General features: G+C 54.8%; 1 protein-coding gene across 2 annotated transcripts; it reads left to right on the forward strand.

The window, feature by feature from the left end:
* The first annotated feature begins 901 nt into the window (after positions 1 to 901).
* On the forward strand, positions 902 to 23,940 carry KRT80 (keratin 80). Of its 2 annotated transcripts, none has more exons than XM_010373988.2 (9): positions 902 to 1,323; positions 7,328 to 7,536; positions 11,957 to 12,017; positions 12,313 to 12,408; positions 19,186 to 19,350; positions 19,780 to 19,905; positions 20,505 to 20,725; positions 21,206 to 21,261; positions 21,362 to 23,940. In XM_010373988.2, the coding sequence occupies exons 1-9, from the start codon at positions 1,024 to 1,026 to the stop codon at positions 21,394 to 21,396; spliced, it is 1,269 nt and encodes a 422-aa protein (XP_010372290.2). In that variant the 5' UTR covers positions 902 to 1,023; the 3' UTR covers positions 21,397 to 23,940. The 2 variants fall into 2 exon arrangements, with proteins under 2 accessions (XP_010372290.2, XP_010372289.2); XM_010373987.2 differs by having other exon boundaries at positions 21,397 to 23,940.
* The last annotated feature ends 1,947 nt before the right edge of the window (positions 23,941 to 25,887 follow it).

Consider the following 25,887-nt stretch of genomic DNA (forward strand, 5'->3'; position numbering starts at 1 on the left):
AATAGGGAGGAAAGAGTGTGAGGAAGGCAGGGATTCTCATTGCCCCAGAGCATAGCTGCATTCGGCCATACCCATCGCCCCTGCTAGACTCAGCGCCTGGAAGGTAGCACCATTGATTAAGGCCAACTTTGTCCCTTGTCCTCTACCATGTGCTTTGTACATGCTATCTCCCGTGAGATGGGTGTTTTCATCCCCACTTTACAAACGAAGGCAAAAGTCAAGTAACGTGCCTGAGATCACATGAGTGGTAAGCAGTCCAGCTGAGTCTTGAACCAGGTCTCACGTTTCCAATGCTGAGAGCTCCTTGGCCTTGACCATCTATGTCCTCCCAGCCTCTGTGACAGTGGGGTGTACATAGTAGGTCCTCAGTCAATGCCAGTTAAAGTGAAGGAAGGAAGGAAGGGAGAGGGGGTAGAAGGAAGGGGGAAGATAAGCCAGGGAGACTCTTTGGCAGCTAGAAAATAAATCATAAGTGCTGTTTTCCAGTGCCAGGCTGGCACCGTGCCCAGGATAGCTGCCCTACACTCGGGAGCTCAAGGTCTATGCTTGCCTCATCTTTTCCAGAAGTATGTGAGCCCAGATACGTCAGCCTTCAGGTATGCAGTGAGGTCTGCGGTGAGGTGATCTCTCTTCTCTCCTTCCTCCTTGAATGGCCTTCCTTTTGCCAACTCCCCACCCCCAACCCACCCGGCCAGCCCAGCCTTGGCCCCCTCCCCAGAGCTAAGCCTGCTCTCTTGGGGGCAGGGGGCTGTGGACCAGCCCCCTAAGCAATGCAGATCCCTGTGGGGAGGGAGACCTACATGCTGCTGGGGGAGGGGCGGGAGCACCACATCATCCAACAGGTTGGTCAGGCTGGGAGGCGTCCCGCCCTCCTGCAGCTAATGAGCACTGTGCGACAGGTGTCTGCTCCTCAGTCCCCAGCCTGCCCCAGCTGTGACCAGAGCAACCAGAGCCCGCCACCCGCTGCACTCCCAGGCTTACTTGCTCAGCCCCCAGGCCCTCCTGCTTCCGGCCGGGGGCGCCATGGCCTGCCGCTCCTGCGTGGTTGGCTTCAGCAGCCTCAGCAGCTGTGAGGTGACCCCGGTGGGCAGCCCCCGGCCTGGAACCTCCGGATGGGACACCTGCGGGGCCCCCGGGCTGGGCTTCAGCTCCCGCAGCCTCACAGGCTGCTTGTCAGCTGGCACCATCTCCAAGGTGACTGTGAACCCCAGCCTGCTGGTGCCCCTGGACCTCAAATTGGACCCTGCTGTTCAGCAACAGAAGAACCAGGAGAAGGAGGAGATGAAGGCCCTCAATGATAAATTTGCCTCCCTGATTGGCAAGGTGAGCACAAGTGGGGGGTCCCAAACATGAAGGGCTGCCAGGCCCAGGCAGGAAGCCGAGCTCTGTGTTTCCCTGAGCATCGATCACGGCGCCCCACCCCTGCACCCAGCCAATGGGGAGATGGCACTGCTAACCCGGCAGCGTAGCTCTGAGCAGAGGCTGGGGGAGGGAAGTTCCTGATCCATCCTGGCATGTGGGGAGAAAGGGACCCCAGGATGGCCTTTGAGGCATGTCTTGATAATAACATGCTACATGACCTGGGATCACCCACCACCCAGACAGGGACTGGGAAGGACCACCTAGTGTGCACCTAGGGGTGCCCTCTTGCAGGAATGGCTGATGGAGATGTACTCTGCAGTCCTACTCTGAGGCAGGTAGACAGGGGAGATGGCCTCCCAGGCTCCACGCTCCTGTTTATCCCTCAAGCCTCTGGTCCCGCAGCATCTCTCTCAGCTGCCCCAGTCAGAAAAGCCAGCAGGATGGACGGGGCGTGTGGGGCTGCTGCCCAGACTGCCGCAAGTGAGGGTGCAGCTCGGGTGTCAGGAGATAGGAATGCAGGGGATGATGCCTCAAGTCAGAACAGGGTAGCCAGCTGGGCCTTCCTGCACCCTGCATCCCGCCTGACTGCAGGGAGTGTGGCCTCGGCATCACACCACACTTCCCAGACTCCACTGTCCATGGTCTGCAACAGGTCTGGGGTACTCGTGTCCATCTCTGCTCCCAGGGCAAGGGAGCTCCCAAAGAAGTCCTATCCACTTCCCAAATCTGTTCTTTACTCATCTTCTCCAAGAAACTCCTCCTGACTCTGCACCCTCCTGCACCCTCAAGAATAATCATGACAGTACCAGCTGCCATCAGTTAATTGCTTACTATGTGCCAGGCACTGTGCCGATGCTTTTCATGTTTATCTGTATTTCTCTCAACAACCTTATGGGAGAAGACAATTTTATGTCCATTTCACAGATAAGGAAAACTGTACATTTCTGACCCTCCCAGTAAACCAGAGGTCCAGCCTTCAGCCCCTGGCTCCGTCCTTGTCTGCTCTTGGCCTCTGATTCTGTGTTCCTCTGCGTGTTGCTGGTCTCTCCCATGAAGTGGGAGCTCACAGAGAGGGGCAGAGGGAAGAAAGTAACATGTATTGAGCATCTACTTGTGCCTCACCCTCTGGAGGAACTTTGCAAATGCAATGACATTCAAGCCACACGGCTACCCTGCAGTGGTTGTTATTTTCCTAACCGTGCAGATGAGGAAACTGAGGACCAGCAAGGCTAACTGCCTTGCCCAAGGTCACACAACCAACAAATGGTAGTTTGGATTTGAACTCAAGTCTGTTGAGACACGAAGTCAGTGGTCTCTGTGGTGGGAATCTTTTCTTTCCCTCTTCCATTCATGTGCCTAGACCAGAGTTTCATCATCCACACCTGGGGTACCCCTGGGTACCCAGAGGGGAAGGACCACTGTCCACTGAGGCAGAACATCCCTTCCCCCAGCCCTAGCTGCACAGAGCCCTGCATTGCTGGGCTTGTTCTCCCTCTAAGAGCAACCCAGCTGCCCTGGGGAGGCAGGTCTCTACAGAGCCACCTCCTCACCAAACCCAGTTTAATCCTTTAGAAGGAATGCCTCACTGAGCTATGTAATTTGGCTCAGATGGGTGATTTTTCTCCCTCAAACACCAGCACTGATATCACCCTGTGCCACTGCTATGGGGGTGGGGGGATGTAAGCCCAGGGAGGAGGCCCTCGGGGTTGGGGTCCTGTGCCCAGAGACCAGGGCAATGCCCTTGAAGTTCTTTAGCAGAATTGGAGCCTCCCAACCTTGACCTTGAGATGGGGTGCCCTTCAGGGTGGGACACAGGGAGCTGTGGGTACCGACTCTTTGGGGGCCCTGGTTGCAGGAGCTCTGCCCCAAGGGGTCCCAGCTGACCCTTCAACTCTATGAAGAAGATCTATTAGCCCCACCCTCCTTGCCTCCTTGTGGAAGCTGTGAGGGCCCAGATGGAAGCAGGCAGTGGTTAAGATGTAAAATCTGGAGTAGCATTGCGGGCTTTAAATCCCAGTCCACCACTGACCAGTTGTGTTATCTCGGGTAGATTATTTAATCTTTCTGTGCCTCAGCACACATTAGGTTAACGGGCTCATCAGAATCACATGGGAGAATTTTTGAAAAGCAGTTAGAACATACCTGGTACATGTTAAGTGCATTATAACTGTTAAATAAAAAATGAAATAAATGGGCCTGGCCCAGGGAGCAGCTAGAATCCAGTTAGCCCCTTCCAGGCAGGAGCCTGGAGAGGAGGTGGGGAGAGGCTCCCTGCCGGATAGAGGAGTGAAGGGACTCAGTGGGCAGGGGGTACAACGCAGGGCTGTTGAGCAATGTATGGACACAGAGAAAGGCCCGGGGTGAGATGCCATGATCAGTGGGTAGGGGCTCTGGGCAAAGAGAGGAGAGGGGTGGGGGCCCTCTGAGGAACTGAGAAGAACCTGGGAGCAATGAGGAGGAGCAGAGACTCTCAGGAGGTGGCAGAGGCCCTGGAGCAGTGTGGTTTCTTCAACTTGCTGGCTGCGTTTTCCTGGGCAAGTCATTTACCCTCTCTGTGCCCCAGATTCCTCTGCTCTGCTCTGCTTTGCTCTGCCAGTGGCCCTGAGCTCATCCCAGTGGAATGACTGGTAAGGTCACAGTCATGAGATGAAGGGGGATGAGGAGAAGCAGCAGCAGCAGCAGGAGAGGCCAGGGGAGGCAGGGAGGGAGCAAGGCCGACCTCCAGCAGAGGGTGCTGGCTGGGTTTCTTGCCTTCACGCACACATGGACAACAGAGCGGATGGAGAGGGAGGCAAGAGGCAGGACTGCCTGAGGTCATCCTGGGGAGGCTGTAGAGAGGGAACCCACGAGCAGTGGTAAAATGCCCGGAGACAGAGGGATGGAGACAATGTCTTCACCGAGGCCTGTGTGACCTCTGGAAGAACTGAAGTCAGGCATCCCCCTGCCTGTATGCAGAAAAGCACAAACCAGCCACTCCTGATGAGTCTGTGAGGCTCCCTGGCCAAAGCCAACGTCTGGCTGAAGCCCGGGGATTCAACGGCCCCCGCTGAGGAACACTACCTGTGTGGCCCAGAGGCACTCCCCTATAAGCTGGGGACCTGCAGCCTCTAAGATGTCCGGCCTGTCTCCCTCCAGGAGTTCCAGCTTAGACTGCTCGGTTTCCCCTACAAAACATGTCTCTCCCCTAACCTCAGCCCCAACCTGGCCCTACTTTTCAACTGGGCTTCAGTTTCTTCATCTGTAAAATGGAGAGGTCCCTGCTACAGCTGCTACTGTATGATCTAAGGGCAGAGGGCCAGGCAGAGCAGAGAGGAGGAATCAGAAGTGAAGACTCGACAGTCCTCCTGGGTTGGAGCAATTAACCTGGCACCTCTCAGGGCACCAGGATTATCAGCCCTCCCTAGGTCTTTGTTCCGAGAGGGAGGAGCCTTTCTGCAAGGAAGGTCCCAGGTAGGGGATGAGTTTCCATCCCCGCCCACAGAGACAACCAGAGACTCCCCCAAGGGCAGCAGAAAACAGGGGGCTGTCCCTAATCCCCTGAGACCACAAATGCCTTCTAGCTGGACTGGCTGGCCAAACACACACTATGTTCCAGCGAGCTAGTGCTGAAGCATAGGGAATTGAGGTTAGACAGTAGGAAGAACTTCCTGGTGTGAAGATTTATCTGCTGCTCATGGGTGGAGGAAGGAGCCTCACATCTCTCCTCTCACTCCACCCTCAGTGTAAACATGGAGCTCCTGCTTGTCAAAACGGAGGCAAGGTGGGGTGAACAGATACCTGCCCCCCCAACGCTCCCTCTCACACACACAAGGCAGGGCAGAAACCCTCTTGACCTCCATCCCTACTGAACCTGTTTGGCTGTGAGTACAGCAGAGAGCAGGATTAAGGTTGGCTTCAAGCAGAATCTACCAGTACAGATACGCAGGGGAATGGCAGCCCACAAACACCGTCAAACGCCATCATCCAGTATTCCCGCTGGCATTGTCTGTTGTGAATGTCGAAGGATCGTCAGAGCACTTCGGGGAAAACAAGGACACCCTGAAGAAGCAGAGCAGAGAGAGAGGGGCTGGCCCCACCTGACCCTTCGGGAGCCCACGAAGGTGCAGAGTAGGCAGTGGCTGTCAGATGGGGCTGTCTGGGAAGCTGGACCACCAAGTTGCTTTGTGACCCTGGAGAAGTCACTTGACACCCCTGGCCTCCATTGCCTCCTCTGTAAATGAAGGACCCAGCCCAGCTGATCCAAAAGGCTGCTGGCAGCTTTTTCAGGCTACGATTCTGGGAGCCTGGGCCAGCAGCACCGGCAGTGGCAGGAGAAGGCCCAGCTACTCACCTGTGACCACAGGGAGCATCTCTGGGCTGGTTATCACAACATCCTCATGACAAACAACCCACACTGACGGGAGCCAGGCCCCAGCCAGGCCTCCAACCTCATGGCCTACCCTCATGGCCTATCCCTGGCACCAAGGGAGTAGAGGCCCCAAGGGGGAGCAGATGGCTCCCAGTGTGATGGGGAAAGTGGTGGGTCTGGACAAATGGGAAACAGGTAAACTGGGGGCCTTTCAAGATATGAGTCATGGAGGGCTTCCTGCAGGAGGGAGCTGGAAGAACAAATGGGGAGGAGGGGAGGGCCTGGTGATGGGAAGGAGAGTAGAGAGGACAGGCATGGCTGGGGAGGAGGGAGGCAGGAGGAGCCCCAGGCTGAGCTGGGCTGGACTGGGTTGAAGGAAGGAGACGACCGTGCAGGACCCTGCCAGCAAGAGGCATATGGGAGGCAGAGTTTGAGAGGCGCAGCAGGGCTCAGAGCCCTTCCAGGGTTTCACTGCAAGGCAAAACTGTCCTTAACTGGAGGCAGAAGCCAGCCCACAAAGGGTAGCCAGGATCCCAAGGCCCACAGTGACTCCAGCAACATACAGGAGGCATGTGTCACAGTGGTTAAAAGGTTCTAAACCCAAAGTATTCCAGGCCTGGCTCTGCCACTTGCTAATTTTGTGACCTTGGGCTAGTTCCATCACCTCTGGTTTCCTCATCTGTAAAATGCAGCTTATAATAGTACCCACCCATGGGGGTGCTGCAGGATTTCATGGGTCAAGCATGTAGAGCAAGGCCTGGCACACAGCAGGAGCCACATGAGCACTCACTGTTGTTCCCATCCCAAAGCACATCCCCAGGTGTCCCCGCAGTCTCATGGGGAGAGTAGTGGTCAGGACAAAGGAGGAGCAGCTAAACTGAGGGCCCCGGTGCTGGAGGGAAGAGGGGAGTCTTTCAACATGAGGCACAGAGGACTTCCTGCAGGAGGGAGCTGGAAGAAACAATGCGGAGAGCAGAGGCCTGGTGATGGGAAGGAGAGTAGAGAGGACAGGCAGGGTGGGGAGCAGGCAGGGAGAGCCCCAGGCTGAGCTGGGCTGGACAGGGTGGAGGGAAGGAGAGGACCACTCAGACAGGTGTTATCACTCCTAACTTCTAGCTGGGGAAACTGAGGTTCAGAGAGGCTGCGTCATTGAGAGGATGAGCGCTTAACCACAGTACTAACCAGGCCCTACCCTGCTGAGTTTCCAAGACAAGATGAGACCACGCTTGTCATGGCGGGAAGGGGGCAGATGGGCCTCTGACACCCCATGTTCCCTGGGATCCCCCGCCCCAGCCCCAGGCAGACACGGAGAGCCTGTCGCATGCTTGGCACTCTCACACCCTCAACCCCCCTTCCTCTGCCAGCCCTGCCCTGCCCTCGCCTGGAAACCTTTGCTAATTGGCTCCACCTTGCTCTGATCCTGTCCTTATCTTACCATCTTCAGTTTTAACAATCAGTCATTGGAGGTGCGTTCTGCTGAGTGAGGGCCCTGGGTGGTGTGCACAGATGAGCTGCCACTTCCCAGGGAGTCCCCTGCGGGCTCTTGCTGGTCAGCCCGGGGCCTCAGCCCCCGACTGGTCCACACCTGACCCATTCACCACCCTCCTGCCCTCCCAGGTGCAAGCCCTGGAACAGCGCAACCAGCTGCTGGAGACACGCTGGAGCTTCCTGCAGGGCCAGGACTCAGCCATCTTCGACCTCGGGCATCTCTATGAGGAATACCAGGGCCGACTGCAAGAGGAGCTGCGCAAAGTGAGCCAGGAGCGGGGGCAGCTGGAGGCCAACCTGCTGCAGGTGCTGGAGAAGGTCGAGGAGTTTCGAATCAGGTACATAGAGCCCCATGGGAGCCATGAGCAAGGCCTGAGGGCTGGGAACAAGTTGTGCTAAGATGGGAGGCACTTAAGCCAGAGAAAGAGGGAAGATGTTCTGGAACATTTCTTTACCTGAGACGTTTACTGAGGGACTGGTATGTGCCAGGCAATATTCTAAATACTGAGGATATGGCTATGAACCTACAGCCACCCCCTCCCTAATAGCGACCCTTACAACAAAGTGAATCTTGTGCTGGCTCCCAGCGAACCCCTGCGCCTGCTGGCCCTTGGGCATCATCATAACCCACACCCCTGCCTGGAGCAGCCACCCCCTTGCACCTGTGGACACACTTGCTCTTGCCCACACATTGCTCTGGCAATGGGAAATTACGTCACTAACTAGAACAGATGGGTTTCTGCTTTAGATGTGGCTTTAGAGTTTGATCTGGATTGGGCTGGAAAGGAGAGGAAAGCCACAGGGAAGCAGGCAGGGCATGGAAAGGGTGGGTTTTATTTGAATAGAGAAGCAATGCACGCCGGACATCAAGGTAGACTCGGAATCAGACAGATAAGGAAAACAGCCCCAGTATGCAAGGTGCCTTTACAACTGAGTGGGGCGGGCAGACAGACAGACAGCTGCTGGGCAGTATATTCGAGCATTTATGGGCCCCCGCTTGGGCATTAGACCAGGATGAGGTTTAATCTTCACCCTCCCCTTTATGACCTCCAGTAAGTGGCTTAATATCTGAACCTCAGTTACTTCCTGTGTGAAGTGGGAATGATTATAGTTGATGCCAACCTAAGGTAGGTATCTAACCTAAGGAGGAAGTTGAGAGTGTGGCACGGTGACTGGCAGTTATAAATGGCAGCTTTTCTATCCTTAGAAGGCTGAAGTTCTCAGCACACAGCAGGTCTTTGACACAGATTTGCTGAACTGAGTTGGCCAGTCTAAAGGGGAAGGCTGGTCACATGGGCTGCTTAGAAGAGAGGTGACCCTCTCTGGTCAGGTAGTGGGCAGGGCTTCAGCAACAAGGAGTCTGAGGCAGAGGAGAGCGGCTGTGCCCCTGCACCCACCTCCTGGGTCTGGTCTACTTGCAAGGAGACCTCCAGCCAGGGTAAGGCGAGGACAGGGCAGGCTGAACCCCTGGCCTCCCCTCCTGGTTTGGGGCCCAGCCCCAAACCCTGCCAATCTGAGGTGAGACCTACAACCTCCAGAGCAGCTGACCAGGCAGGCTGGAGGGTGGAGAGCACCTGTCCCATCCGGGAGTCCAGATACCTGAGCTGTCTGGACTCAGACAGCTCTGTCTAGATTCCAGAGGCTGAGTTTACCCAACACCTCTCCCCAGCCCTGCCCTCCCAGGCCTAGGAAAACACACAGGGCAGCTGACCACCCGTCCCGAGAGGTCCAGCTTCCCAGCACCTGACCATGACCCGGCAGTCAGGGCAGTTCACTAGAATCTGTGACCCACTTCCCTGATCCCTAGTAGATCTTTGGCCCTCAAAGGATCAGAGCATGCCAGAGCTAGAGGAAGTCCTGGATCCTCCTTTTACAGGGAAGGAAACAGGCCCAGAGAGGGCAGGGCTTGTCCTCAGCTACACAGCCTTGCATGCTAAGTCCCATCCCTAACCCCAGCCAGCCACTGGGTAAGGCTGCTCCCACGAGCTCCGCCAGATCACGTCCATGGAAGCACTTTGTAACTGGAAGTCCTATACACACACTACCTGTTGTTTTAATCTGGCTCAACCCCCTCATTTGGCCTGCCGCCTGATTTCTATCCGCCTGCTACCTGACTGTACTGCTTAGGCTGAGCCTCTCTTCCTCTCTCTGGGTAGGGAACCCACCCGAGTTGGGAAGGAGAGACTGGGCAAACAGCCTAGCTGGAGGGCTTCTCGGTCTTCAGGCCAGAGCCAGGGGAGCTACAGCCTGGCTGTGCAGAGCCTAGGGCCCCCAGGAGCCAGGAGATGCCAGGCCAAGCCCCAGTAGGGAAGGGCTGTGCCCTGTCTCTACGGAGCCGATGAGATCAGCCTCACTCCCAGAAATAAACAAGTTGGCGGGGGGCGGTGCAGGTGTGACAAGCTAAAAAAGGCCTGAGAACGGGTTTGGGAATTGGTGGCTGACAGACTGGTAGAGGATTGGGAGTGGAATAGCGGACCTAAGCCTCTATGGGGATGGAGACTTCCGAAGGCTTTGAGGTAGCAGAAACCCCAAGGATCAGCAGTCTACCCCTCCTGTTTCCTAAGGACAAAGCAGAGGCCCAGCAAGGGGAAGCAACTTGCCCAAGGCCACACAGCAAGTGACTCAGAGATGCCACATACAGCTGTGCAAACTGTGCGCTGCACAAGAGTGCATGATTCAGGCAGTGGATAGGGGTTGAAATCCAGCCAAGCAGCAGACCATGCAGGCTGGTACAAGGTCAAACAGCCCGTGAGGAAGGGGGCTTTTTTCTAATTGGCACAAAGCCTGGAGATGAAACAGTGTTGGCCTTAAGGGGACTGGCTCCAGACTGGAACCCATCGTCCAGCCTCAGCCCAATGTTCCCCACTGTCCTCTCCCCTGGGGCTCAGGGCTTGCTCCCACCCCACCCACAAAGCACACCTAGAGGTCCAGGGTCAAGGCAGACCTGGCCTAGCCAGAATACTGTGAGGATGGCCCCTCCAGTCCCCTTACTCCTGGTGTCCTTCTCTGCCAGGGGAGGTTTCCCAGGGCAGCTGCCAGGCCACTCGTCTCCCTCAGCTCACCCTGCTTATGTTCCCCCAGGCAGGGTGAGTGGCAGAGAGCTGCCTGTGCTCTGCTGCGAGGCTTCCTGAGGCCGAAGCAGAGGGGCTGAGCCCCAGCAGGTGCTGCCCCCGCTGCAAGCACTCTGTGAATTGCCCCACTTAATTGTTACAGCATCACGTGATCATGGCTGAGGCACACAGGAACGCACCCCAGGACACAGCTGGTTAGCAAGGAAGCCAGGATTTCAGCCCAAGTAGCCTGGCTCTAGTCCCCTTGCTTCATCAGCACACTCCAGGAGCCCCCAGGCCTCTCTTGAGCCTCCATTTCCTCATCTATAAAATGAGACTAATGGGACTTCCCTAACTGGGTGCTCTGAGGGCCACAGGAGAGAGTGCAGGTGAAGCACTCAGCACTTGTCATTCCCCACTCAAGTCCCATTTAGTTCTCTCTGGGAATGCCTGGACAGCAGAACGTTCTCCCTGGCCTGCTCCTCTGCCCCGCCCCCAGGACCTATACCATCAGAGCCCTGAACAGACTCTTAGCAGCCAAGGCAGTGGCCAGGGAGGGTGTGGGCCCCTGGCACACTGAGACCAGAAACCCATGTGTCCTGCCGTTGGGTCCACACCCCTCAGCTCCTCGGGTGGGCTGGTGGGAAAGAAGGCATGAGGGGTGCCAGATACAGCCAGCTCAATGGGTGATGAGTGACGCGGCCCTGCTGGGAGGCCAGGGCCTGAGGTAGGCAGGCGGCTGTAATTAGAGCTGCCTGTGATTCAGGCATTTCCCGAATAGGAGGGAAAAAACAGAAGCTGCTGAATCCCCACGACCACTGGGGCCAGCAAGAAGTCTGGAGCCAGCAGACACCCACCCCGGGGACTAAGACAAATGTCTTGACTGGAGGAAGAGGGTCGGGCCAGGGATCTGGGGGTCCCGTCCTCCCCATCCAGTGATGTCCTTGTTCCAAACACAAGTGGGAGCGAGTAAGGAGAAGTCCAAACTGAGAAGAGCGTTATTGTGCTTTGTTGAGTATGGCCTATGCGGCCTGTAGCTGGCTGTCACTGCATCAGGAGTAGGTTTTGTCAGCCCCCTGTACACGTGGGCACACGCATACCCCTTAGAGGCAGGAAGCCAAGGGAGGAGGGGTGATGCAACTTGCCCAAAAACACACTGGGGGTCCAGCTGACAGCAAAGTTCACACTCTTCCCATCCTCCCTTTGGAGGGAACACAATGGGTTAGTGTCCTACCGGCTCACAAAGCAGAGGGGAGGTGGCTGGGGCTGCAGGGAAGGCATGGAGGTGGGAGAGGTGAGGTGTGAGCAGGATGCTCCCAGCGGACTTGATTGAACCTGAGATTGTCAGGGAAGGAGGTCGGGTAAAGATGAGGGGACAAAGTGCCAGGGTGAGGGGCTGCCCAATCAGGGAGGCCTCCTGGAGGGGGTTGGGTGTGGAGCAGGGCTAGGAAAGGGCAGAAGCAGCTGGGAGAGGCCGGGGTCATCAGGAGGGAGTGAGGAACTGGAAACCAATGCCGGGAGGTTGGGGGGAGAGAGAGAGAGAGGACTTGTCATAGAAGACGCAAGAGGGAGAAGGATGGGCTGCTTTTCTCTAACTGGCAAAGAGACCCCAAGTGGGATAGCAGAGGCCCTGAGCCCCAACCAAGGGGAGTTCACCAGGCCCACGCCCCTACCACATCCAGCTGAGCAACACCTCTCTCCCTCCCAGGTATGAGGATGAGATCTCCAAGCGCACAGACATGGAGTTCACCTTTGTCCAGCTGAAGAAGGTAGCCTGCCCAGCCTGCCCCAGGGGCTCCTTCCTCATGGGCCCTGGGCCTTCTTTCCCTCCAGATATCCTATTCTCCTTTATGCCCAATCAAAGCCCTCAGAGGCTTAAGTCCCAGGACCAACAGACAGACAGGGAGATACCCCCATCACCATCCAGCTCCTTTTTCGAGGCTCTGAGCCAGATCTCCTCTGGAATCACCCCCACTCTCACCCATGAGGCAGTCCCCCCAGCCCACTCCTGCCCGGGGACCCTCCATTCCCTCTCCCACCACTCACCACTGCTCCCAACCCCAGGACCTGGATGCAGAGTGTCTTCATCGGACTGAACTGGAAACCAAGTTAAAAAGCCTGCAGAGCTTCGTGGAGTTGATGAAAACCATCTACGAGCAGGTGAGTGAGATGGGGCCAGTGTCCTGCCAAGCCCAGAGCTGGCTGGTCCATGGGTAAAGGACTCAGGGGAAGCACAGCCATTCAGTGGGGCATGGAGACTCCAACAGTCACTTACAATTTCCAGCCCCAGCATAATAATTTCCTAAACCCCTTCCTGTGATTATGTCAATAACCCTGCATGACCCCTGGCCATTCATCTCATGGAACATGGGCCAGTTCCCCAAAGGCCACTCTTTCTGGAAGAACTATATCTTTGTGTGCTAGAGTACTGAGGGCATGTGGGCGACCAGGTGCCTCAGACAAGGGTCAGGAGGCTGGCCTCAGGAGCATGGAACCCAGGGGCCTGGAACGAGCATTCTGACTGAACTGATCTCTCTCTCTAATTCCTGCAGCCTAAACCACAGCACCCACAGTGCTAACTGTGATAGGCCTGCCTTTCCCTCTTCCCAGTTTTTGGCTAATGACCTAGTAAATGGAGACAATGGAAACATTTGCATTTGTTTCCTAAGTCCTCAGTGGGGCCTAGTGTACAAGGGCCCAGAACAGCGTAGCATGTGTCAGCACAGCCATCAGATGGGCACGGCCGCTGGCTTCGGGACACCGCTCCTCCATGCCAGCTGCTGACCCCCAGGCACCCTTCAGGATATGAGTCCTCCTCTCCACACTGCTTCTTTCAGGGATGGGGAGGTTCAGGGGTGACACTCCTGGGCTAAAGATCCTTCCACAGAGGTCTTCAGTTCAGCTAGAAGCAGGCAGCACCACTGTTGGGGATAACAGGGCTTGAACACCTAAGTGCTGCACACTGCTGGTGCCAAGCTATGGCAGTGCAGCTAAGGTCAAAGCCAAGATCAAAGTCACCACCACAACTTACAGATTCTGCTAAAATGGCCCTGTGATCTGCTGACCACAGCTTCATGGCTGCATCCTGTGGAAAGGAAGACCGGGCCTCATGGCCCTGTCATGGGCCACACTCCTTTCCAGCAGTCCCAGCCTCCAGCTGGGGCCTCCGTGGAACTGAGTCTTGTTTGTGGCCACGAGATGTAGCATAGCAGAGAGAACAGCAAATCCTTGGGAGCAGCAGGAAGGCAGCCCTCCAAGGCAGTCTGCTCTCCCCACAGCCCTGAAAAGCTTCCTGGCCCAAGCAAATCCCCCCACAGCCAGGCCAAGTGCTGTGGGGCTGACCAGGGCACCATGCCCACTGGCTGGGTGGGAACTGGGCTAGGGGCCCATCTGCCCAGACTCACTGTGGGCTTGTGCAGCCCAGGCAGGCATCAGCAGGACCATCTCGCATCTCCACTGGGCTGGATCTCTGCCATCCTTGGGCCTCCACCCACTCGTACCACCTCTGAGAGGCTGAGCCCATGGGTGGGTGCAGATTCTGCCGAGCCTAGGTGGAGTGCAGATTCTGAAACCCGAGCCCAGCGTTTCTCCACGTGCTCACTGATGTCTCGGCAAGCTCAGAGCTCAAGCTCTAAGCCAGGATGCAGGCCCTGCAGCTGTAGAGACATAACTGGAAGAAGGCTGGGCATAACCAGTGATATTCCTGAGCATTGCCCAGTCGTACCCCACAAGACTTCTTGGCCCCTGCCCCAGTAGCCAGGCCTGTAGGTTCCCTTTGGATTTTGCAGTCCTTGGGCCCCAATCCCAACTTGGCCTTTTTTTTTTTTTTTTTTTTTTTTTTTTTTTACTATTTCTGTGACTTTAGGCAAGTCATTTCTCCTCTCTGTACCTTAGTGTCCTTATCCGCAGCATGGAAAGTGTAATAGGACCAGCCTCATAGGGCTGTGAGAAGGACTCAGCCCACTCATTCATTTAACAAATGTTTATTGCATGCCTACCAAGTGCCAGGCACTGATACCACAGCCTGGGCAAGCTCCCTTCTCTCAAGGAGGGCATGACTTAGCTGAGAGAAGTCATAAGCAAGTCAGCAAATATCTGGACAAGATGGCTTTGCAGGGTGACAGATTCTGGAATGCAAAGAAACCGGGTGCTGCACTGGAGCTAGAGGGAGTGGAGAGCCTCAGAGCCCATGGGCAGGGCCTCTCAGAGGTGGTACCCTCCCCAAGAGTGGCAGAGATCCAACCCAGTGGAGACTGGAGATGGCACAGAATTGCTATGCAAAGCCCCTAAGGCAGGAGGGAGCCTGGCAATTAAAGGAAAAGAAAGAAGCCTCTGGTCACAGCACACGGGGCAGGGTGGGAGCCTTGGGTCAGAGAGCACCTCACAGGGTTGGCTCATGACTTGGACCTCATTCTGAGTGTGACAGGCTGCCTCCAGTGGGCACTGGGGCAGGGCGGCACACAGCGGGTTTCAGGTGTGGTTGTGCTATCCTGAGCCTGCCATGGAGAAGGGCCTGCGGTGAAGGCAGTAGGGGCCAGGGCACAACAGCAGTTATTATTACTTTTGGGAGCAAAAAGATGGGGTTGAAATTGGAGGTTTGCCTTTCTCTCCATACACTGCTGCAGGCTAAGAGGTCAATGCTGACTCTTTGCCAAAAATATTCCCCACACCAGAGGGTGTCTAATTCAGTGTTGTCTGATAGAAATGTGAACTGCATATGTAATTTTAAGTTTTCTAGCTGCCACATTTTAAAATAACAGAAAAAAATAATTTTAATAATATATTTTATTTAGCCCAATATATCCAAAATATAAGTATTTCAACATCTACCTCATTGGACAGAGCAGCTCTGAGCAAAGACTGTGCCAGCCACGTCTGCCTCAGGTGGAAGAAAAACCTGGCAGAATACGAGTGGCCCAGGAGGCCCCGATACTCTAGTTTCAGCTTTGGAGTAGACACCAGATCAGAAATATAGGCCCACACCTGTGTCCCAGAAAACAGCCCTCTCCTCTCTCCAAAACACATGTGTGTGTGCACATACACGTGCGCACACACACACACGGCCAGGATACATTCTGAAAAGCCCTTCCCAGCCAACTGAGCAGGAGCTCATGGCCATGATCTGCTCAGACCTCATCTGCTGCAAACCCTCTGCCTCTCTCCTCCGGGCGCACAGGCTGGAAGGGACCCCACAGTTTCTGAGACACAGTACAGCTCCCAAGTGTGTTTGGGCCTGGCTGCATCCAGTTGGAATGCCACCTACCCCACCCCTACACTCTGGCTCCAGGGAGATTAGCTGTGGAATCTGCTGACAACCCCCTGCAGCCAGGCACACCTCGAGGGAGGCCCATCCCTGCAGAGAGAAGCCAGTGCTGCCTAAATTTTTGCATGGAGGCTGCCCCAAGACTAGGCTGCTCTGCCTCTGGACACTTCGTCCCAGCTTTATCACTATTACCAATTACCATAATAGAGAATCCTTAACTACTGTTTAGTGAGCACCTAATATATTCCAGACACTGTGCTAAGTACTTTCCAGTCTTAATCTCAGTTAACCCTCACGACAACCCTATGAAGTAGGGATAATAATTAAGACAGCACAGATTTTGAACAGCTGGGATTTGAATCCTGTCTCAGTAACTGTGGTAACTGGAGCAGGATATTTTATCTCTATATGCCTCAATTTCCCCATCTATAAAATGGGGACAATAATAGCATCTACCTCACTGGGCTGTTGTGAGGATTTGTTTTGTTAACATGTCCTAAAATACTTAGAACAGTAACTGACACACAGTATGCATTCAATAAACATTAGCTGTTTTCAGCTCTATAATTAGATCCATTTTACAGATGAGAAAACCAAGGCTTAGACACATTTAAAAACTTGACCAGGGTTACTCAACTAATAAAAAGGGATTGGCCGGGTGCAGTGGCTCACGCCTGTAATCCCAACACTTTGGGAGGCCGACGCGGGTGGATCACCTGAAGTCAGGAGTTCAAGACCAGCCTGACCAACATGGTAAAACCCCGTCTCTACTAAAAATACAAAATTAGCTGGGCATGGTGGTGCATGCCTATAATCCCAGCTACTTGGGAGGCTGAGGCAGGAGAACTGCTTTAACCCAGGAGGCAGAGGTTGCAGTGAGCCAAGATTGCACCATTGCACTGCAGCCTGGGCAACAAGAGTGAAACTCCGTCTCAAAAAAAAAAAAAAGAAGTGATGGTATTCAGTGTGCAGAGCCATTAGCACTACATTTTACTCTCCAACACTGTTACTCCATAAGAGTCATGATCTACCCTGACGTGGGGAACACAGTGAGGGTGCTCACACGCACAGCAGCCTCCTAAGGGAAGCCCTAAACTGTACTTCGGCTTAATTCTCAACCATTTGGAGGCTCACGTGCTCTCCAGGGGGCCCATCCCATGGGGCACCTCCACACCACACAAGCCAGCATTGTCATACTCTCTGCAGCCCGGCAGGGGCCTGCGTGTCCGAACAGGTCTGTGGGTGTTCTGAATGCTCCATTTCCTGCTTTTGTTTACCAAGCTCCTGCTTAGCCTGCCTCGTTCCAGAAAATGTCTGGCCAGTCTTTTCACCCTAACTGGGAAGTCCTACTATAGTGCGTCCTCACAGTGCTCTGGCCTTTCCTGGGGCCATAACGAATGCCAAGTTAGGCCCTCGTGTAGAGAAGCACACTGGAGGGCTCTGTCTGTGGCCCCCCACCCCCACTGATGCCCACAATGTGTCAACCAAAACAGCCTCAAAGCTGCACCTCTGAAACTGTGCCCAGCCAAGCCCTAGCCAGGGTGCTGGTGCCACATGGGAAATGTCAGCTAGTGACTGGGACAGGAGAGGTGGGGCTATGGTAACAATTGATCTTATTCTGGCACGGGTTGGGCCATCAGCCTGCTTTTCCCAGAGATTTATATTTTCATTTGAAGATCAACCAAAACCCCCAACAGGAGACAGGCAAGGGCAGCTGGCCACTGAGCTCAGGGTCCTGCCAGCTCCAGGGCAGACATAGGCTGTCCCCCAGAGGTGCTTCCGAATGCCTGCCACTTCCCCACCATCCTTGTCACCACGAGGTACTAGAGGGCAGAGTCAGTTCCCAGACAGGCCTTTGCGGCTGCCCACACAGCTCTAGCTGGCCCCTCATCCCTGTTGTCTACAGTTCAGAAGTCCAGCCTCTGCCTGAGACAGAAACCAAAGGCCTCAGCACAAACTCTCTGAGCAGAATGAGGGACAGAGGATCAGGAGGGAGCCCAGAGTTAGGAACCAGGATCAGAACACAGTCAGGAGCTAAAAAGCTGAGCCTGGATCCCAGCAGGCATCCGGGTGCACCAGCCAGTTTTCAGGAAATATTGGGGCTGGAAGAGCACATTGAACATTGGCACAGGGTACAACAATCAAACCCAGCTGTGGGGACTCCGCAAGGCAGACAGCCGGTGTGTTCAATAAGAGCAATGGCAAAGAACAAAAAAGAGAGAAATGGAGATTACAAGAGACCTAGAGACACATGGACCAACTGCAGTATACAGGCCTTGTTTGGATCTTGATTCAAACAAACACGTTTAAAAAATTACAAGGCGGTCAGCAAAATGGGAACGCTGACTGAAATTTGATGATTGAAATAGGGGTCAGGGTGGACTGTAAATGCCAGAAGGAGCACGATGTGTCTGTGCCCAACACCCACCTCCTGTCTGGCCCCCTCCCTGCCATCAACTCACTCGGCACAATGCTCGGTTGACTCCCCTTGCTCCTCCTTCCCACAGGGAGGCCCTACCCTTTTCAGCATCTCCAGGGTAAGCAACCCAGGGCCCTTTGCAGCCTCTAGAGATCCCTGGTCCCACCTGCCTCCCTATACACCCCTGAGCATTCTGGCTAGAAAGCTGCAAGGCTGTGGACAGGAGAGAAAGCTGCTCTGGGGCCAGAAAGACAATGAAAAAGGTGTCAGCCCCTTGTCTCCACACGCTAAAGGAGTGTCACAGCAGCAACAGCAGCAGGGGCTCTGGGGCCCACCCTGCCACTCACCACTGTCTCCACAACATCTTTGTGCCTCAGTTTCCTCCTCTGGGGCTGCAGCAATGCCAGCCTGGTGAGGATGTATGGAAAGCGCTCAGCACACAGTCCAACCTGTAGGGAATTCCTCGGGGAATGGTGGGTTTTACCATTTCCAGAAGTCTCCAGGGATAGGGAGGAGATGGTGAAAATATTGTGGTCATCCAGGCAATGTCCCTTGGCTAGAGAGGGAGCGGGCAGTGAGTCTCCAGGGGGACCCTGAAGTCAGCACCGGAAGCTGCGCCCAGGCCCCTCACAGGCTGTTGGCTTTCAGTGGCGGGGGAAAGGGGAGTACAGGTTTGTCAGCCTCCAGCCCTCCCCAACCCTGGTCACTCACTTTCTTCCCTCCCAACATTTACCAAATGAACTGAGGCACTCCTTTCCCAGACACAGGGACTCAGAGATGAACACGGCTCTGCCAGGCTCGCAGGGAGCTCCTTGCCCAGTGGGAGAGGCAGAGCTGCACCCCACAGCACAGGGATAATGAAACAGTGAACAGAGGGGCCCAACTCAGCCCCAGAGCCTGACTTCTCGGGCCCTTTCCCATCAGCCAGGAGGAGGCTATCCCTCCTGGGGAGAGGGCAGCAGGGCAGGCAGTGGGGAAGCTTGCGGGGTAGCTTTTAGAACCTACAGTCCCAGCCTGCCCTCCACTCAGAGAGGAGGACCGTGGGTGGGTGAGCAGTGGGCAGTGAGCTGCCTTCCGAGAGTCCTGGCTAGGGAGACATAGCAGGGAGGCATTCCGTGTTCCATCATCTCTCCAGAGGGACAGGAAGGGAGCAGCTCCACTCCCTGCTCACCCCGGGGACAAAGGGACTGTGTGGGACTGAGGGTCCTTGTGCCCTCCCCACCAGCCCTGAGCCCCCACACCTGTGCCCGGCCAGGAGCTGAAGGATCTGGCAGCACAGGTGAAGGACGTGTCGGTGACCGTTGGCATGGACAGCCGCTGCCACATCGACCTGAGCGGCATCGTGGAGGAGGTGAAGGCCCAGTATGACGCCGTCGCGGCTCGCAGCCTGGAGGAGGCCGAGGCATACTCTCGGAGCCAGGTGGGGCTGACCATGCAGGGCAGGAGAAGCAGCCTGGACCGCTCTCAGGGTAGCAGGAAGGGCTAGACTGGTGATGGCTGAGGTTGCCTGCAGCTCTCTGTCCTGAGAGTCTATGAGAGAGGAATGGAGAAGAACAGGGGCGGGCGGGCAGGGGGAGACCACAGAAGCTGGTCTGTGCCCTCCAGGAGTTCGAGGTGGTGCTGTTATCAGCAATGCCAGGCCAGATGTGGGCATGGGGCTCAGCTAGGGCAGCCAGGAGGAGGCCACCTAGAAAGTGAGGTGGTAGGGGAAGCAGAGGGAGCCTGGCGTGGCGTGGTGGGCTGCAGAGTTGGAGATGGGACTGGGGGGTGCAAGAAAAAGCAGAGGCGGGTAACAGGTGCTGGGAATGGCACTGAGCTGCCCCTCACTGCGACCTCCACGTACCTCCAGCTGGAGGAGCAGGTCGCCCGCTCAGCCGAGTATGGGAGCAGCCTCCAGAGCAGCCGCAGCGAGATCGCGGACCTCAATGTACGCATCCAGAAGCTGCGGTCCCAGATCCTCTCTGTCAAGAGCCATGTGAGTATCTGGGGGACGTGCCTGGGGGTGGGGAGGAGAGCACAGAGACACAGTCATGTGTGCTAAATGACCCTGGGTGAGTCGCTTAGCGCCTCTGTGCCTCAGTTTCCTAATCTGTCAAATGGGATAATAGTACAGCCTCCTAAAGTAATTATGAGGATCGTGTGAGCTCTGCATACAAAAATACTCTATAAACTGATCAAGGCTGCTGGAACGTTAGAAAGCCCCCGCACCATGCACACCCTGAGCCCACTCCCTCCTGGGAGCCCCCCACCAACTATACAGAGAAGAGGGAGTAGAGGCTTAAGTCCCAGCTTCCAGTCAGGACAAACCTTCAGGACAGGTACTGCCTCATAAGGACAGCCAGGACAGGCTCCTTTAGTGGCTTGTGGTGCTCTCTGAGGCCTTGGGAAGGTGCCTTTTCGGGTCGAACTGAACTCCCTCTTGCTGCATGGCAACCAGTTACCACATCCAGAAATGCCATTGCTCAGCCCATCTCCCCACACCCAACCCCACCAAGGACAGAGATGACTCCTGGCCCTGGCCTGCTCCTCCTTCCCCTGCTCACAGGCCCTTTCCCTCTGTCCTCCTGGCTGCAGTGCCTGAAACTGGAGGAGAACATCAAGGCAGCTGAGGAGCAGGGTGAGCTGGCCTTCCAGGACGCCAAGACCAAGCTGGCCCAGCTGGAGGCCGCCCTGCAGCAGGCCAAGCAGGACATGGCACGGCAGCTGCGCAAGTACCAGGAGCTGATGAATGTCAAGCTGGCCCTGGACATTGAGATCGCCACCTACAGGAAGCTGGTGGAGGGCGAGGAGGGCAGGTGAGAGCCAGGGCTGGTGAGGAAAGGCTGGAGGGGAAGGAGGGCTGGAGGCCCAGGCCTACACAAAGTCAGTTCTCCTTTCCAACATGATACAGTGAGCCTCGCAGCCCTGGGTTTAAGTCCTGGCTCAGTCACTTACAAACTGGGACCTTGGCCCAGTTCATTTCATCCTGTTTTCCCATCTGGAAAGTGGGCTGATCATAAACATGGTTCACCTGTGGCAGGGATGATTCATGTGATTATGCATGCAAATGCCTGTCAAAACTCAGTGCTCAGTGTTATTAGCCATTTATGCCATGGAGAGGGGCCAGAGGTCCAGAGAGGACAAGCTGGCTAGCCAGGGCCACACAACAGAACAACCCCAGGGCTGGGAGTGACCAAGAACTACCCTCCACTTGCCAGCCCCCAGGGCAGTTTAAGCCACAGGCTCTCTTCACATCCCATCATATCCCTCTCCCACCCCCCACCCCTCACCCCCAGGATGGACTTGCCCTCAGCCACTGTGGTCAGCGCTGTGCAGTCCAGGTGCAAAACCGGTGAGTCCTCTTGCCCTGAGAACCCATGGTGGGGTGGGGGTGAGGGTGTAGGAGATCATGATCCTAAAGGCATCATTTTAAGTGGCTCCCAAACCTCCAGCCCCTTCCCTCCCCTACCCCTTATGTTCCCTGTAGCTGCCTCCAGGTCAGGCCTCTCCAAGGCCCCCTCCCGAAAGAAGAAGGGCAGCAAAGGCCCCGTGATCAAAATCACCGAAATGTCAGAGAAGTACTTCTCACAGGAGTCGGAGGTCTCAGAGTGAGGCAACGGGACCCCAGGAACCCCAGGGAACTCCGCTGCAGCAGAAGGGACTTAAGCTAGACTCAAGAAAGCAGCTTGGAGCCTCTAGGTTGGGAGGAGAGGCAAAATCTGATACTGAACTGAGAGGGGGGGTTCAAAACTGACCGCTGTTTTGTGGGCTGCCAGGGTGGGAGAGGAGCATCAGCAGCTGCTCAGAGCCACTCCGCTCCGTATCAGTATCTCACAGTCCCGTCCTTCCAACCTTCTAGCCAGAGGTTTTCCTGATGGGTGAGCTGGAATTAGGGGTCAGTTTTGTCTCCACCTCTTTGCTCCTCTGAGGCCCCTCCTCCAGCATTGGGCTCTGCCAAGGCCCTTCTGACTCTTACCCAATCCTTGACCTTGACTCCTATCTCAAGCCTTGCCTTGCCTCTGCCTCAGAACTGAGACTGGGACCGGTTCATCCACCTACGGGCGGGAGCTGAGGAGGACGGTGTGGGCCCTGTCCTGTATCTGGAGTTCTTGGGAAGGCTGGCTGCTGAAGACCCTCTTGGCTTTCCCATGCTCCTTGGGCTCCCCAGAGACCTGACAGTATTACAGAGTGAAGGGAGGAGGGGCCCCAGGTGTTGGGGACCTAAGCCTAGGCCCCAGAGATCAGCCCAAACACCTGCACCCCTCCCTCCTCCTGTGGGTCCCTCCCAGTAGGCCACAGTCAGAACCGGACGGGCTGCCCCCAACCAGCTCCTAGCACCTTCTCCAGAAGCTATTCTTGCCATAATCAACTCCCTGGGAGTGAAAGCCAGATGGCAGCTTGAGATTAGGCAGGAGCATTAGATCTTCCTTTCACCTCCCTGCCATACTAGGGTCCTACCAGCCTGGGATCTGAGCTCTCTGCCCCCAGCCCAGGTTGTTCCCAGCCTAAACACCTGGTTTTGGTGCACCTAGCCCTGGAGACCCCTGGTCCCACCCCTGCCATGGAGCCCCAGGTCTACTTCCCAAGAATCTCACTTCTCAGGGCCTCTGTTCTCCTCTCCATTGGGCCAAATAGCCTTGCCCTCCCCTCCTTGGCATTCATGGAAGAGCCCAGGAACTCCCCACACCGATGGAGTTAGAGCTCCCCCTTTCTTCTCACTTTGCCCCCCTCCTCCCTCCATGCCTATTCCCCCTGCCTCTGGCCGGCTAGCAAGAAGGCACAGTCCAGGCAAGTCTGGGAGCTTCCAAGCCCTTGAGGTCCAGCTGTGGGGCCCAAATGACAGCCTTACAAGGGCTCTACCAGAGAGGAAAATTCCACATTCCACCAGAAGACGGGGGTGCTGGCAGGCATACTCCTGTCTCCCCCTCTTGGCTGTCAATGCTGAGGCTTGCAGAGGCATCCCAGTGGCACCAGCCTCCCACTGCACAGCTTCCTTCCCGCCTTCTCTCTCATCTCCCCTCCCTGCCCCTCGCCTCACCTCCTCTTCTAGACTGCATTAGATTCATTCATCTCATTTTCCAGGACATGCTGGCCAGAGGTCTGGGCCCATCCCAGGCCTCAAGGCCCTCCAGGCCTGTGGAGAGCACTGGCGGGTTACTGACTCTCCAGCTATGGGAACTCAGATATTCTCATCCCCGAAGTCCCAAAAGAGGGTGCTGACTGGTGCTTTTCCTCAGGCTCTTCATTGGTTTCCAAGGGAGCAAATCCTCAGTGGGGATACAAGATATATAAAGTATATATTATTTTTTCATAACTTATGTGGCTTTTAACTTATTGCTTCCCTTCCTGTTTCTGCATGATCAGTCTGTATGTACTATCTGGATAGATAGCACACGCTCCAGCCACCTCACCCGATTGGCTATCTTGGGGCCATGTCTCGCTGGCCCCAAGGCCATCTCGCTGCCACAGGATGAATAAAGTGTTGAGATTTGTCTATGGAGAAAGTTGTATGTCTGTTTTTTATCTCCCCTCTCAGGATCGGTCAGTCACTGGTCAATCAGGCTGACCATGGAACATTAGGAATTCTCCAATTAAGGGAGAAAAAGTCCAGGGACCTAGTTATATCTTCAGACCAGTGCAGCTTGGACACACAAAGGTCTCCTGTCTCACCGTCTGGTATGGTTTGGATGCTCGTCCCCTCCAAGTCTCATGTTGAAATGTAATTCCCAGTGTTGGAAGTGGGGCCTGGTAGGAAGTATTTGGATCATGAGAGAGGATCCTTCGTGAATGGCTCAGCACCATCCGCTTGGTGATGAGTGAGTTCTCACTCAATTCACATAGATGTGGTTGTTTAAAAGAGTCTGAGACCTCTCCCCTCTTTCTCGCCATGTGATATGCTGCTCCCCCTTCACCTTCCGCCTTTACTGTAAGCTTCCTGAGGCCCTCACCAGAAGCTGAGCAAATATTGGTGCCATGCCAGTACAGCCTGCAGAACTGTGAGCCAAAACAAATGTCTTTTCTTTATAAATTACTGAGTCTCAGGGATTTCTTTCTTTCTTTTGTGTGTGTGTGTCTGTGTGTCTGTGTGTGTGAGACAGAATCTTGCTCTACCGTCCAGGCTGGAGTGCAGTGACCAGATCTCAGCTTACTACAACCTCCGCCTCCCGGGTTCAAGCAATTCTCCTGCCTCAGCCTCCTGAGTAGCTGGGATTACAGGCACCCGCCACCATGCCCAGCTAATTTTTTGTATTTTAGTGGAGATGGGGTTTCACCATGTTGGTCAGGCTGGTCTCGAACTCCTGACCTCAAGTAATCTGCCTGCCTCAGCCTCCTGAAGTACTGGGATTACAGGTGTGAGCCACCACGCCCAGCCAGGGATTTCTTTATGGTGTGTTTAAGTGTGTTTAAGAACACACTATAAGCATAGCGAGGCCCCTAGGCTGACTAATACACTGCCCTGCCCCGAGACTACACCAACGTTGACCTATGTTCCCAGTGCCTCCTGACATATCCAGGCACCACACAGGCTGCTTTAGCCAGCACACATGCCAGGGATTCCCCAGTGGTGGCAGGTTTTCTTCTCAAGCACTTCTGCCCTACTGGGAATTGACACAGCCCAGAATGTATTCTGATGAGTATGGGCCCAATCCTGCCAAATCAAATCCCAAGTCAACGCATAAGGATTGAGGACCTCCTCCAAGCCCAGCCTTGTGCTAAGACTCCTCCAAGACAGGGGTCCACCCCTCCACCGCAAGAAGTTCACAGTCAGGCTGAGAGATGAGATATCCACCCAAGGTAGCCACCCTGGACTTCCTCACCACATGCAGAAGTGGGTGCTATCAAAGGTCAGGGAAGAGAAGGGTTTGTGGAGCAAATCAGGGAATCAGAACAGGCTGCTTAGAGGAAGGGGGACTTTAAGTGAACACAAAGGAACTCAGTTAGGAGACAGACCAAAGGAAGAACAGGTGTCTCAAAGGAAAGGAATAGCGGGAAGGGACGTGGAAGCATTTGTGTCCTGGCCCACCCACTCACAACAAGGAGACTTCAGGCAAATAGAGCATTGCTTTCCTATCTGTAAAATGGGGCACACTCCTTCCCTACTTAACTCACAGGGTGCTTGGGCATTTGATGAGGTGGCTATGTTTATTCCTTTCAGGAAAGCCACATCTCTTGCTTCCGGCACTCTGAACTAAAATAGCTCAACAATTGTAAAGGCTTAGTAGTGATGGTGTGATTATTACAGCAGACATTAAGGATTAAAGGTGACCAACTAATCAGGAGACTCAAATGCAAGCAAATAGACCTCGTGCTGGCTCAGCGCACAGCACAGCCAGGCCGCTGGGCTAAAGTTCAGAGGCTTGAGTTTATCCATTCCCCTGAAGACCCTGAAGGGCAGGCTCCACTCTCAAAACTCAGAAGAGACTGATAAGCCACATAACCGTCCAAGAGAGGCCTAGAGCTGAGACCAGCTCTCTCATTTTATCTTTGTTTTCTATTTTATTAATTTCTGAATTGGAGTTTGAATTTCTGAATATGAATATGAATTTCATAGTCAAGAATTTCATGAGGCCAGGAGGTGATGGCTATGCCTAAAATCCCAGCAATCCCAGGTGGCAAGCGCCTGTAGTCCTAGCTACTTGGGAGGCTGAGGCAAAAGGATCACTTGAGCCCAGGGATTGGAGGCTGCAGTGAGCTATGATAGTGCCCATTGCACTCCAGCCTGGGCAACAGAGTGAGACCCCACCTCAAAAAATTTTTAAAAAAGAAAGAAATGAAAGAATTAGATGACATATTTGTTATTTCCTTCCTATTTTCTTTGAGTTTATTATTTTTATTGCTTTTCAGCTTCTTGAGTTAAATGCTTTAATTTTCTATCGTCTTTTTAAATCTAAGGTGCTTTGAAGACCATATATTTTCCTCTAAGTATCATTTGACTGCTTCCAGTCCTTTTCATTTGTAGAATTTTTATTGTATAGTT

The sequence above is a fragment of the Rhinopithecus roxellana genome, chromosome 10 (genome assembly GCF_007565055.1).
Source record: "Rhinopithecus roxellana isolate Shanxi Qingling chromosome 10, ASM756505v1, whole genome shotgun sequence".
In the NCBI taxonomy this organism is placed as follows: Eukaryota; Metazoa; Chordata; class Mammalia; order Primates; family Cercopithecidae; genus Rhinopithecus; species Rhinopithecus roxellana.

What these genes read in the sequence shown, in the direction of transcription:
- KRT80 (XM_010373987.2), top strand. Translation starts at nt 1,024, where the DNA reads ATGGCCTGCCGCTCCTGCGTGGTTGGCTTCAGCAGCCTCAGCAGCTGT. An exon ending in TTGCCTCCCTGATTGGCAAG is followed by an intron (nt 1,324 to 7,327) that starts GTGAGCACAAGT and finishes CTGCCCTCCCAG; the next exon opens with GTGCAAGCCCTGGAACAGCG. An exon ending in CCTTTGTCCAGCTGAAGAAG is followed by an intron (nt 12,018 to 12,312) that starts GTAGCCTGCCCA and finishes TCCCAACCCCAG; the next exon opens with GACCTGGATGCAGAGTGTCT.